The 14,656-nt window shown below is 41.2% G+C and overlaps 1 protein-coding gene across 4 annotated transcripts in view; it reads right to left on the reverse strand.

Annotated features, from left to right (window-relative positions):
* CEP70 (centrosomal protein 70) overlaps nt 1–8,344 on the reverse strand; it is an 82,034-nt gene extending 73,690 nt beyond the window's left edge. For all 4 annotated transcript variants that reach the window (XR_014824021.1, XM_003358573.6, XM_013982062.3 and 1 more), the window contains exons 1-2: nt 8,271–8,344; nt 6,278–6,380 (exon numbers count right to left, since the gene is read on the reverse strand). Coding sequence is in view for 3 of the 4 variants with exons in the window: in XM_003358573.6 (XP_003358621.3) it covers nt 6,278–6,286 (9 nt within the window). In the remaining variant the exon portion in view is untranslated. The remainder of the gene's footprint in view (nt 1–6,277; nt 6,381–8,270) is intronic.
* Nucleotides 8,345–14,656: the final 6,312 nt, after the last annotated feature.

Genomic DNA, 14,656 nt, shown 5'->3' on the forward strand with positions numbered 1-14,656 from the left:
CAGCACAAATGAACATCTCCTCAGAAAAGAAACTCATGGACTTGGAGAAGAGACTTGTGGTTGCCTGATGGGAGGGGGAGGGAGTGGGAGGGATCGGGAGCTTGGGCTTATCAGACACAACCTAGAATAGATTTATAAGGAGATCCTGCTAAATAGCATTGAGAACTATGTCTAGATACTCATGTCGCAACAGAAGAAAGGGTGGGGGAAAAAACTGTAACTGCAATGTATACATCTAAGGATGACCTGACCCCCTTGCTGTACAGTGGGAAAATTAAAAAAAAAAAAAAAAAAAAAAGTGTGTATATTTTACCACAATTTTTTTAATTGGGGGGGGGGATGCTGATGGTTTAACATCAAAGTATTGAAGGGTTAGTGAATAAATGAATAAAAACCCAGCAGCATTCACCCAAAGTTTAACTATCCCAACTCATGAACCTGTAAAAATTCTGGTGAAATCACTGAAAAGAGGTTCTTCCATGAGATTCCTTAGCACTTTCTGCTTCTGCTTAGAATAGAAATACCATGACAGTATTTTTTTTTTGCCACCCCCATGGCATGAATAAGCTCTCAGGCCAGAGATCAAACCCATGTCACAGCAGTGAACTGAGACACTACAGTGACAACACTGGATCCTTAACCCACAGATCTACAAAAGAACTGCAGTATCATTTATTTTTGTCCTGCAACATTTCAACACTCCTGGTGCCATCTGGAAATGAAGAACAGAGGGAAAAGAAATGGAAAAAAGAAAGACATGGCTTAACTTTTCTTAACCTACAAGTTACTTCAGCTTTTATATGAAATTTAAAGTGGTTGAAGCCAATGCCTACGCCTGGGAAACCTACGATGACAGAAGTTCCCTCCACTGAGGTTCTGGTAGAAGATGGCTATTGAAAATAAAAGTTCAGGGTGTACCAGAAGTAGAATTTTTTTTTTTTAAAGGGCTGCATTTGTGGCATATGGAGGTTCCCAGGCTAGGGGTCTGATTGGAGCTACAGCTGCTGGCCTATACCACAGCTGCAGCAATGCCAGATCTGAGCCATGTCTGTGACCTACACCACAGCTCACAGCAATGCCAGATCCTTAACCCACTGAGGGAGGCCAGGGATTGAACCCACAACCTCTTGGTTCCTAGTCAGATTCATTTCCACTGTGCCACAATGGGAACTCCCAGAGGCAGAATTTAAATCATTTATTCAATGAGACGAGTATTCTCTTGTTCATAGTATAGTATATTTCATATCAGTCCTTTACAAGATGTGTGAGTAGATCAACTACAGAAATAGCCACATCCTCAAATCTATAAATGAAAGATTAGTACTTTCCTGGGAGAGGTGGGGAGTAAAATAGAGAGAAATGGGGAATGATGGCTAATGGGTACAGGGTTTCTTTTAACAGTTAAGAAAATACTCTAAAATTGATTGTGGTAATGTGTGGCTATACCAAAAACCACTGAATTTAAATGGGTGAATTCTGCGTTATGTGAATTACATCTTTAAAAGATATAATTGCTCTATCGATTTCAGGAAAATTAATTTTACACAGAAATAAGAAAAACATTGAGTTCTAATCCCATCAAAAGTTAATATAAAAAAGGAGAGTAACATCCCTACAGACAAGAAGAACATGATTCATAAGCCTGCAAAGAGATCAAACTATAGCCTGTTATTTTAAAGCAAGCTATAAAATTAGGAAAAGTCTATAAAGACATGAAAGAATAATATAAGTCAAAATTAGAAAAGCTTGGAAATGAGGAGTTCCCATCATGGTTCAGTGGTTAGCAAACCCAACTAGCATCCATGAAGACACGGGTTCGATCCCTGGCCTTGCTCAGTGGGTTAAGGATCCAGCGTTGCCATGAACTGTGGTGTAGGTCATAGATGAGGCTCGAATCCCGAGTTGCAATGGCGTAGGCTGGCAGCTCCAGCTCCAATTGGACTTCTAGCCTGGAAACCTCCATATGCCACAGGTGCAGCCCTAAAAGACAAAAGGAAAGAAATAAAGAAAAGAAAGAACGAAAAAGAAAGCAAGCAAGCAAGCAAAGCAAAGCAAAGCTTTGAAATAAGGTTGACAGAATCCAGGAAAGAACAAATAATTTTAGAAATGAAGAGTAAGCAAGAAGGAACACAAAAGTGAATAAACACACAGGTAATGTCTTAAGGGAAACAGAAGTTAAAGGAAAACAATTTTCAAAAATTAAGTTGGGCTTCATAAAAATAAGAACTGTTCTTTAAAAGATACTATTATGAGCAGGAAAAGAAAAATTACAGAGAAAATATTGCAATTCAAAAGAACCCATATCCAAAATAAAGAACTCTCAAAACACAATAAGAAATCAAAGAACCCAACTTAAAAATGGGCACAAATTTGAATAGACATTTCACCAAAGAAGATATACAGATGGCAAATAAGCACATGAAAAGATGCTTATTTGAATGTCTTGGACCAAGGGTCTAGGATGTAAAGGAACTGGAACTCTGATACACTGCTGATGGGAATGTAGTACAGGACAGCCACTGTGGAAAACACTTCGGCAATTTCTTAAAAAGTTTAAAATACACCTACCATAAGATCTAGTCATTCCATCCCTAGGTTCTCAAGAGTAACAAAAGCATATGTCCACACAAAAACTTGTACATAAAGTTCCTGAATGCTGTATTTGTAATAGCCAGAAACTGGAAACAACTCAAATGTCCATCAGTGGGTGAATGGCTACACAAAGTGTGGTATACACATACAATAGAATATTTCTCAGCAGTAAAAAGGAATACACATGTAGCAACATGGATGAACCTCAAAACACTCAAGTAAACGAAGCCAAAGAGTACATACTATATGACTCCATTTATATAAAACTATAGAAAACAAAAAACAAATCTACAGTGACAGAAAGATCAGTGGTTGGGGAATGGGAGGCTGGAATGATGGATTACCAAGCAGAACAAGGAAATTTGGGTAGTGTTGAATATGTTCACAATCTTGAATATGGTAACAGTTTCACAAGTATATATGTACACCAAAATTATCAAATAGTTCATTTTAAATATGTTCAATTTATTGTATATCACATATAGGCTCAAAAAAGTTGTTTAAAAAATAAAGCTTTCTTTGGAGTTCCCACTGTGGCAATGGAATTTGTGGCATCTTGGGAGCGCTGGGACAGCAGGTTCAATCCCCAGCCATACACAGTGGGTTAAGGATCGAGCATTGCCACAGGTAGCTTAGGTCAAAACTGTGGCTGGGATCTTGATTCCTGGCTCAGGAACTCCATATGTCACGGGGTAGCCAAAAAAGGAAAACATTTACAAATAAATAAATAAATAAATAAAGTTTTACTGAAATTAAAAAAACAAAAAAGACCTGAAACTGAAAGAATATATCAAGTACTGGAGAATACTGATCCAGAACAACCAAGACACATTCTAATAAAATTACTGAACTTTAATAAAAGAAAAAAAAATTTTTTTTAGGGCCACACCAATGGCATATGGAAGTTCCCAAGCTAGGGGTTGAATTAGAGCTGTAGCTGCTGGCCTACACAACAGCCACAGCAACATGGGATCCAAGCAACATCTTCGACCTACACCACAGCTTAGGGCAATGCCAGATCCTTAAACAACTGAGCGATTCCAGGGGTCGAACCCACATCCTCATGGATACTAGTTAGGTTCCTTTCCACTGTGCCACAATAGCAAGCCCAAAAGAAAAAATTGGTCATCTATAAAAAAAAGGGAAAAAATGACTTATAAAGAGAAAAAATTAGATTATCATCTGGCTTTTGATACCAAAGAAAAATAAAACACTTAAGAAACTCAAGGAAAAGAAGTGTGAGCAAAGATTTTATATAAGCAAATGTGACTTTCATGTATAAAGGGCACAAACTTTTATTAACATGCAAGAATTCAGGGAATATTTTTTTCAGACGAATCTAACAGACACATCAGGTAAATAAAATGCCTAGAAAGACATCAACATAAACACTGGCGGTAAACATTACATACACCTGTTGAACTAAGGATGGATAAATGAAGGCTAAGAGGAAAAGCAGTGTATATAATGACTATATGCTCTGACAATATAGATCTAATAAAATGATTTTCTTTAAAGGAGGAAAGAATGGGAAAAACAAAAAAAAGTTCAATGTTTTCGGTAATCATATTGGCGGTGACATCGGTAATTTATGTCTAATACTGTGATGTGTGTAATATGAGATAAAACAATCTGGATATAGTGGTGGTGGTTATACAACACTATGAATGTACTTACTGACACCAAATTATAAAAGTGTTATGGTTTTTTTTGTTTGTTTGTTTGTTTGTTTTTAGGGCCACACCTGCGGCATATGGAAGTTCCCAGGCTAGGGGTCCAATTGGAGCTACAGCTGCTGGCCTACAAAAAATTGGTCACAGCCACAGCAGCCCAGGATCCGAACCTCATCTTCAACCTGCACCGCAGCTCACGGCAATGCTGGATGCTCAACCCACTGAGTGAGGCCAGGAAGCAAACCTGCATTCTCATGGATACCACTAGTCAGGTTCAAAACCTGCTAAGCAAGAACAGGAACTCTGAAATGTAAGTTTAAAAGGGTTAAAATGGTGGTGGGGGGGAACCACCAAGTGAAATGAGTAATTATGGGACATTCTAATTCTATCATCTCCTAAATTCATAAAAACCAATATTTTTGACAAGGAAAAAAGAGATTACAGGTATAATAGAGAAAGTAAGTAAAAACTCGGAGTCCCAATTCGAACTGAGAGCATTCGTATGAACTCATGAGATATTTTATCTATAATGTGTGTGCCTATAGAAAGGCACACAATCTATGTCTAGCTGTCTACTGAAAAGCCTACAAACAGTGACTGACTCAGGATCCCTAGTATATAGATGATGATCTTGAAGTGCCATTTCCTTCTAAAAGAAACCAGAGTTTCTTGAAGAAATGACAATTTCAGATTTGGAATAGAATTTTTTCAAGGTATCAGACAACAAGAAAACTATGAAGGACTAGTTGGGTCATAACAAAAGGACAGGATTGAATAATGATAATAACAACTGCAATGAAATGAAACCCATCAAATGTTTAAATTCATAACCTCTTGCTCATATTAGATTTTAAAACATAGTTGTCTTCAGAAGGAACCAATTCACTTTCTCAAAAATTGGTATATAGATGGAAAGAATCAAATATTGAAACTGCCTTTCTTAAAGGAATTGTACTGCTGTGTATACAAATGATAGATAAGGGACTAATATTCCAACTAATAAGTAAAAAAGACATTATCAAATTAGAATACCATGCAACCTTCAATAAACATAAATAGGCATCAAGTATCAACAAGTGCTGAAAACATAAAGAGGAACAAAGAGACATTCCACCCTTCCTATGGTCTTGCCAAATATCACCTAGAGAATTATCCTCTCCAGCCATATCACCCTGAACAAGTGCCTGATCTCCTCTGATCACGTAAAGTGAGCATTAGGGTCGGGCCTGGTTAGTACTTGGATGGGAGAATCACCAAAGGGATTGAATGTGATTTTGATCCAGTCTTGGATCCAGATACCACTGTATAGGAATTAATTACCCAGGGCAGAGGAACATAACAAACTGTAGATGAGTATGCGATCTGCAAAATCCAGACTATAGGACATATAGGTCAAATGACCAAGTTCTTCATTAGATAAATTATAAGGAAAAGAAAGGAATAGGGAAACAATCTACAAGAGATTTTTTAAAAATTTTAGTGAGCAAGACTACATTATAGTGTCAAAGAATATGGATTTATGAAAAAACTAACACAAGGAAGCGACTAGTATAAAAGTCAGAAAAATGGCTACTAATGAGAGGACAAAAGCAGTTGTGATTGGGATAAGCAAATTCTTGGCATGGCTAGCTAGCATAGTTCTCCACCCTACCCTGGGTGGTATCAGATTTTAATAATTCATTAAGCTATACATTTGGTATATGTGTTCTTTTCTGTTTGATTTCATAATAAAAAGTCATTTTTTAATAAAAACATTTTGTTAAATAACAATAAAAGCAAAAGGAACAGTGCCTGGCACACAGCAAGACAGGTGGTGATCAGAGTTGGTGACCAGCTACTTGTGCTATCTTAAATAGTTACTTAACCTCTTCAGTTTCCTTGATTGGGTTTAAAATATCTGATAGGATTATGAAGAGGTCAAAAGGAAATAAATACATAGTATTCCATAATTAGTAGATCCTTTCCACAGCCTCTCAACATCCAGAGGGAGTTATTTATTGCGTCAGACATACCTCAGTCATAGCACGTTCCTCTTACACTTTTCACCTGGTCATTCAAGTTGATCAGAATGAAATGATCACCCAGTGAGCCTCACGTCTGAAACTGCATCTTCATCTAGGTTTCAAAAAGATAAACAGGCCCACATCTTAAACATTCATCTCCTATTAAGAATGATTTGTGTTATCCCCAGAGCAGGTATTCTTGGTGTTAATGACTGACTACAGGGAGCTGCATCTACTGAATCAACTGCTAATGGACTCCAGTGCTCACCACCACGTGCCTTCACCCTTGCCTTCTCTCCCCTTGTCTTTCTTGTTTTGTTGAAACATATACCTGAGAGCCCAACTCTATTATCATCTAGCATCAAATCTGATTCTGACTTCAAAGGTATTCAAACAATATTCTCATTGGCAAGGGTACTCTCAGACAACTGGTACTGAAACACAAAGACAAGGAGAACAACTATCACAATTTCACCTGTGACAAAGCCCTTCTTTTCAGAGGTCTATGCTGTGAAATTAATGCTACAGATAGTTTGCAGCAGCATTTTCCCCACTACGGGCTATGCCAGGACACAGGTCTGTGAGTCACCAGAAGAGACCCAGTGCTTCCCAGGACCAAAGCAGATGGTGCGGCTTGCTTTAAGCAGTGTCATAAGATACCTAAAGTAAAACTGTGGGAAAAGGAGTTGCGGGGTAGGAGTTGGTTCATACACACCACAGAAAACCAAGCACAGAGAAGCCAAACATAGTTCTGTTTGCACTGTCTAGGTTTCCCAAGAGCCCTTTGGTAACTTACCCCTTATAGGTTTGGAGCCCCTGGCTCATGCCCCATACATTAAAATGTAGTTGCTTTTCACTACTTTTTTGGGGACAAGCTGGGAATAAAGCATGGCTGGTAGCTGTTCTTTTTTGAGTCACCTCAAAACCTGTAATTAGCTTTCTCAAAAGCACATATTTCACTTTACTGCAATAAATGGAATGTGCAATGCTTTCAAAGTCTCTATTGTCTGTTAAATGCAAAAGCGCCATCCCAAAAATATACCAATACACTGTTTAACGTTCCTAAGAAGCGAATCTAAGGAAACAGAATTAGGATCGGATCTTACCTCGATTAAATCATCCTGCCCCAGGAGAGGTTACATAAAAGGTTAGAATAGGCCACTAAGCAGAAGCTGCGGGCAAAACCCTAGCCAGCCAGCCACCTTTTTCCCAAGGTGAGGTGGGGAAGGCCCGGGTCTACTTGACAATACCAAAAGTAAAAACAAAACAAAACCTCATGCAGAAGAAGATTGAGGCCAAAAGAGGTAATGCCCGCACAGTCTTTACCATTATTATGTATAGAAAATAAAGTGGTACAGAAACCCTTCTACATTTCAACATTTCCATCTCACTGATTTTCTTAATAAAATCATATTAGATTCCACATAAAGAGAATCTCCAACTCTGCAAAGATTACTTAAACCAGAGAAGGGATTACTCACCTACCCCTTTGTGTATCCCCCACCTTCTGCTACGAGCCTTCACTCGCCAAGTTACCTTCCCAGGCACCTAGATTCTGAAACGTGGGGCGAGACCCCCCGGCCAGCGCATGGGGACGGAGTAACTACCAACAACTATCCAGAATCCAGGCTGCGCCAGGTATCCGTCCAAGCTTCACACTCACTACCTCAATTAACCTTCTCAACCACCTTGTAAGGAAAGATTTACCAGCTGTCGTCTACAACTGAAGAAACTGATGCGCTGAGATGTTAAATGAGGAGCCAAAGATCACAAGGGGCGAGGAGCCAGCACTAGGACCAGGTCGATCAGGTTCCCCCCACCCGCCCCCAAACTCCTTATCCAGGGATTTTTAACTGGCGCCAACCCGTCCCAGGCAGCTCCTCTCTGGGGACCCCAGTAAGGGTCAGTATGACCACTCGCATTGCGCAGACGAGGCCATTTCCGGGGGAAGCTCAAGCAGGGGTTCCAGGCAAAGCCTCTGTGAACCCCGAAGGCCGCTCACCTTCCTCAGCTGCCGCCTCTCTACAGCAGCTCGCCCAGCCCGGCCGGCTCCGCCGCCTCCCGCCCCGCCTCTACGACCGTTACTCCACCGTGGGAGGCCAGCCAATCGAGCCCGAGCTCATCGACGAGCCCGATTCTGCTCCGGCTCTGAAAGTCCTAGCGACTTTCTCAGACCGCCCAGGAAGGCTGGGATTGCTCCGTGCCCTCTGGTTGGCTCTGCTGCTGGGGGCGGGGCTTACCATTAAAGTGAGCGATGGTTTGCTGTTGCGGCTTTGCAGTCTGTGCTCCACAGCTGCTGGACCCCTTCTCCTCGCAACTGCTGTTCGCTTACCTGGGTCCTCGTTTGCCAGGAAAACTTCAGAAATCCATATTTGAGGCGGTCGGCGCGCTCCACACACACACACACACACACACACACACACACACACACGGAAATAAGTATGTCTTGAGGACATTTTACACACACACACACACACACACGGAAATAAGTATGTCTTGAGGACATTTTACCTTCCCATTCAGCATTTGCCAAATTTCCGCCAAATGTCAGGCCATAAATCGCGTTCCAGAAATGCAAAAGTGGCTGACTGGGGATATTCAGAGGCTAGTTAGGGAGCTAGATATACACCCTGAAAAGAAGGTGCAATGTGATAAGACATGATCAGGAAAGGTATGCAGGGCACGGAAGGGAAAGAAAGATTATTTACATCCGTCGCTAAAGTCTTCACCCCAGCTGTATATTAGAATCACCTGAGGAGCTTCGAAAATGATGCTCAAGCCCAAAACAAATTAAATCAGAATCTGCAGGGCGGAACCCCAGCTTCAATAGGTGATTTCCAAGGCAGAAAACTACAAACCTAGAAATATGCATAAGAATGATTTGGAATTATTTCCCCAGGAATACAGATAGGAGAAGGTATTTGGAGAAACCTCATGTGCAAATTAATAACTCCAAACCACTTTATTACAATGCCTAGCTCACAAGTGCTCAGTAAATCTCACTTTTTTTTTTTCTGTAATTAAACCTGAGCTCCTTGGTACAGGTCATATCTGCCCTCCCCAAAAGCCTAGCTCCCAAAACATTGGCAAATATAATGGGCTTCTTAAGGAAGCTGAGGAGTGTGTTGCATATTGGAGAATAAGAGGAAGGTCTTAGCAAATGTGCTGAAGAGCTGGGACTTTATCTTGGAGATGATGGGGAAACATAGATCAATTTTCAAATGGAATATAAAATGGAAAGGGTTTAATTTGGGTATCTTCAAACACAGCTTTCATGCATAATTTGTTTTATATATATGTAAAAACTATATATGTGTTATATAGTAAACCAGTAAAAACTATTTACAAAACTGGGTTTAAAAAAAAAAGTCTCCACAGTGCACAAATATGATCACTGATCTTTTTTCCCACAAAAAGAAATCAACTAAATCCTCTATTTATCACTTTAATAAATTCATCATCTACAAATAGGGCCCCTGCCCAAAATTTTCAAAAATTCATAGCTGGTTAAGTGACCCAAAAATTCTCAGGGGAAAATCCAGCTGCCACATACCTAAGGCGAAGGTCTGGCGGCCATTGTCATTGCATCTTATAGCCACACGGTGTCGCTGTTGACAACCCGTAGTTTCCAAATAGTCAAAAGATGAAGGTCTACAGCATAGCAGGTGGCACAATGGTCTACAGGGATCTCACACAAAAGGCATTAGCTAAGGTGTCTCTTACAAGGCGGTCTTAGGGGCCGCAGCTTTTACAATTCAACTTCAAGTCCATACTCAGCTTCTAGGCAGCTGGAGCCACTGTGCATTTGATGCCTGTGTTTGTTTGCCCCATGCAAATGTGTCCTTACCCCACTGCCACCCCCTGCCTTTTCCATAGTTATTCACACTAGCAATGGCTGTTAGATTTTTTTTTTTTTTTTTTTTTTGTCTTTTTGCCATTTCTTGGGCCGCTCCCGCGGCATATGGAGGTTCCCAGGCTAGGGGTTGAATCGGAGCTGTAGCCACTGGCCTACGCCAGAGCCACAGCAACGCGGGATCCGAGCCGCGTCTGCAACCTACACCACAGCTCACGGCAACGCGGGATCGTTAACCCACTGAGCAAGGCCAGGGATCGAACCCGCAACCTCATGGTTCCTAGTCGGATTCGTTAACTGCTCGCCACGACGGGAACTCCTATCGTTATACTTTTTATTTTTTCCATTATAGTTGGTTTATAGCGTTCTGTCCGTTTCTACTGTACAGTAAAGTGACCCAGTCACACATACGCTTTTTCTCACTTTATCCTACATCATGTTCCATCACAAGTGACTAGATATAGTTCCCTGTGCTATACAGCAGAATCTCATTGCTTATCCACTCCAGATGCAATAGTTTACATCTACTAACCCCAAACTCCCAGTCCATCCCACTCTCTCCCCCTCCGCCTCCCTCTTGGCAACCACAAGTCTGTTCTCCAAGTCCATGATTTTCTTTTCTGTGGGAAGGGTTCCTTTGTGCCATAAATGAGATTCCAGATATAAGTGATATCATATGGCATTTGTCTTTCTCTTTCTGACTTACTTCACTTAGTATGAAAGTCTCCATTTCCATCCAGGTTGCTGCAAATGGCATTATTTTGTTCCTTTATATGGCTGAGTAGTATTCCTTTGTGTATATATACCACATCTTCTTAATCCATTCATCTGTCGATGGACATTTAGGTTGTTCCCATGTCTTGGCTATTGTGAATAGTGCTACAATGCACATACAGGTGCATGTATCTTTTTTTAAGGAAAGCTTTGTCAGGATATATGTCTAAAAGTGGGACTTCTGGGTCATATGATAGTTTTATCAGATTTTCACTTTTAACTCTTGGAACACAAAAAGTCTCACTGCTCGCCTTTTCTAGGAAAATAGAGTGATTTGCTCACTCTTCTGAGTGTAGCTGCCCTAATTACGGCCTGGAGGTTAAACATCACTGGTCAATTAAGATTATTTTGGGAGTTCCCTTCATGGTTTAGTGGTTAACGAACCCACTAGGAACCATGAGAATGCAGGTTCGATCCCTGGCCTCACTCAGTGTGTTAAGGATCTGGTGTTGCAGTGGTTCTGGCATAGGCTGGCGTCTGTAGCTCCAATTTGACCCCTAGCCTGGGGAACTTCCATATGCTGCGAGTGCGGCCCTAAAAAGCAAAAAAAAAAAAAAAAAAGATTATTTTCACTGGAGTTCCTGCTGTGGTGCAGTGGGTTAAGAATCCCTCTTATCCCTGCAGCAGCTCAGGTCACTGCAAGGCAAGGGTTGGATCCCCAGCCCAGTGCAGTGGGTTAAGGATCCAGCATTGCCACAACTGTGGCATAGGTAACTACTGCGGCTCAGACTCAACCCCTCGCTCAGGAACTTCTGTATGCTTTGGGTGTAGGGGAAAAAAATTATTTAGGGGGCAAATAGAATAGAAAACCAGATTCAAAATGATTTGGGGAGTTCCTGTCATGGCTCAGTGGTTAACGAACCTGACTGGCATCCTTGAGGATGCAGGTTTGATCCCTCGCCTCACTCAGTGGGTTAAGGATCCGGCATTGCTGTGAGCTATGGTGTAGGCAGGCAGCTACAGCTTCAATTGGACCCCTAGCCTGGGAATATCCATGTGCTTCGGGTGCAGCCCTAAAAAGACCAAAAAAAAAAAGTTTTTGTAAACAATAAGGAAATTATCTCACATAATAATAAGTCCAGAGGCAAGATAGGCTTTGGACTTTGTTGATGCAGTGGCTCAACAAGTTATCAAGGACCCAGTTTTCTCTCTGTTCTGCTGTGACATAGTAGGTTTCAAATTCAAATGAGGGTGATTTTCTAGATGTCTACCAGGAGCAATCAGGACCACATGCTTTCCTTTCCATCTAAAATCTTTACTTCTGGTTTTTCTTTTGAGCCAATTAGGTCACACAGGCACATATTCTCCCTCCAGTCAGTAACTGCCTGGAAGATGTACAGATGACTTAAGCCTGGGTTCCAGAATGGAAAGGGTTACCATAATTGGAATTAGTGGTGGGATGGGTGCAACTCGAGTCACATGGATTGCAAGGTGGAAGCATGACTACTTGGATAAAATTGGAGTCCTGTAGGGGCAGGAGGACAATGGATGCTGGATGGATAATCACCAGTATCCAGTATCCTTCACAATCCTTAAAGTACAAAAAGGCTGATTATCTCTATTTCTAAACAATGGAGCCTCCTTGACATCACTCCTGTGTTTTGCATGTAGCAAGAGAGCAAACTTTATAGCGCTGTCCTCCGAAGGGTCCCTTATTATGAACCCTAAGTTCTTCCTAGCACCTCTCTTTGCTTGAAAACGAAAGGACACCAAAAAAAAAAAAAAAAAAAAAAAAAGGCACATTTCAGTCTTTAGCTCATCATCCTGCTACACTGGTCTCAAGAGTTTTCTATGGGCCTCATCTACCCACCAAGATTCTAATGGTTCTAACGCTCATTTACTAGTCATTCATTTACAAACATTTATTCAGCTGTCATGAACCAGGGACTAAGCTAGACACTGTTTAGAGTCTGAGTAAATCAGCTGTGGTTCCTGCCCTTATGGAGCTTATAATGTAGTTGAGGAGAGAAATATGGAATAAATACAAATAAATAATAATTACAATAAGCGCTTAGAAGAGAACAGGGTATGTGCAGGAGTCTCTATGAGGAAGTGACATTTAAGTTGAGATCCGAAGCCTGTCTTCATGTTGGCTTACTGCTTTCCTCTGTGTTTTGACTTCCCAGTATAAATTATAGCCTACCTTAGCAATTAAAACAGATCTTCTAATTTCTAAACTTCTAAATTGATTCTCAAATTTCCTCTTGGGTATATACAACTCTGAGGTCTCCCCACAACAAGGAGTATACCAAATATCAATGGCATTTGGTGATGAATTCTTGAAGACTCTTCCACTTAGGCCTACACCCAAGGCATATGGAAGTTCCCAGGCTAGGGGTCGATCAGAGCTGCAGCTGTCAGCCTACACGCCACAGACACAGCAACACCAAATCTGAGCCACGTCTATGACCTACACTGTAGCTTGCGGCAACACCAGATCCTTAATCCATTGAATAGGGCCAGAGATCACACCCGAGTCCTCACGATACTAGTTGGGTTTGTTACTGCCGAACTATAACAGGAACTCCTCACAAGTCTTTTAGACTTAGAATCCTTTATTACACTAATACCTTTACTTTGCCTCTCCCACAAGAATCTGAACTCCGGAGGACATGGATCATACCTCACTAAACTTTTTCCAGCACCTAGCTTAGTCCGTGGCACATAATAGGTGCTCAATACAGTGTTGAATTGTATTGCTCCATTTGAGTCAGATGTATATAGGGGAATTCACTTTAGTAGCCATTTTTCAGTATGAAAGATAAGCCAATAGCTCAAATATATTAATAATAAATGCTTAAGAATCCATACAGGGAGTTCCCATCATGGCTCAGAGGAAACGAATTTGACTAGCATTCATGAGGACGCAGATTGGATCCCTGGCCTCACTCAGTGGGTTAAGGATCTGGCGTTTCCGTGAGCTATGCTGTAAGTCACAGACGTGGCTCGGATCTGGCGTTGCTGTGGCTGTGGTGTAGGCTGGTGGCTAGAGCTCCGATTTGACCCCTAGCCTGGGAACCTCCATATGCTATGGGTGCAGCCCTAAAAGACAAAAAAATAATAATAATAATAATTCACACAGTATAACAATCGTTATACACATTGAGCTCTTAAACATGTGTCAGGGAGTTCCTGATGTGGCACAGTGTCTTAAGAATCTGACAGTGGTAGCTTGGGTCACTGTGGAGATGTGGGTTCAATCCCCAGCAAGGTGCAGTGGGTTAAAGGATCTGGTATTGCCACGGCTGTGGCTCAGATTCAGTCCCCAGCAATTGAACTTCCACATGCCACGGGTGTGGCCACTAAAAAAGAAAATTATCAGGCTCTGGGCTAAGTACTTTCATTTTCTAACCTGTCAACTCTTCACAAGTTTAACATAAGTACTGTTATTATCTTTATTTGACAAATGATCTAATTAGAAAATAGACATTTTGGAGTTAATGTTGTGGCTCAGCAAGTTAAAACCCAACTAGTATCCGTAAGGATGCAGGTTCCATCCCTGGTCTCGCTCAGTGGGTTAAAAGATCCAGGGTTGCTGTGAGCTGTGGTGTAGGTTGCAGACTCTGCTCGAACCTGACATTGCTGTGACTGTGGTATAAGCTGGCAGCTGCAGCTCTGATTCAATCCCTAGCCTGGGAACTTCCATATACCACAGTTGCAGCCCTAAAAAGAAATTTTTTTTAATTAAGAAAAAAAAAAAAAGACTTGCTAAGGTCACACCACTAGTATGTGGCAGAGCCAGGATCCAGGATCTAAAACCA

This window comes from Sus scrofa, chromosome 13 (genome assembly GCF_054392235.1).
Source record: "Sus scrofa isolate SSC_HxYL_T2T_F1_AM1 chromosome 13, Sscrofa_HxYL_maternal_Yorkshire_Landrace_v2.0, whole genome shotgun sequence".
Taxonomy (NCBI): domain Eukaryota; kingdom Metazoa; phylum Chordata; class Mammalia; order Artiodactyla; family Suidae; genus Sus; species Sus scrofa.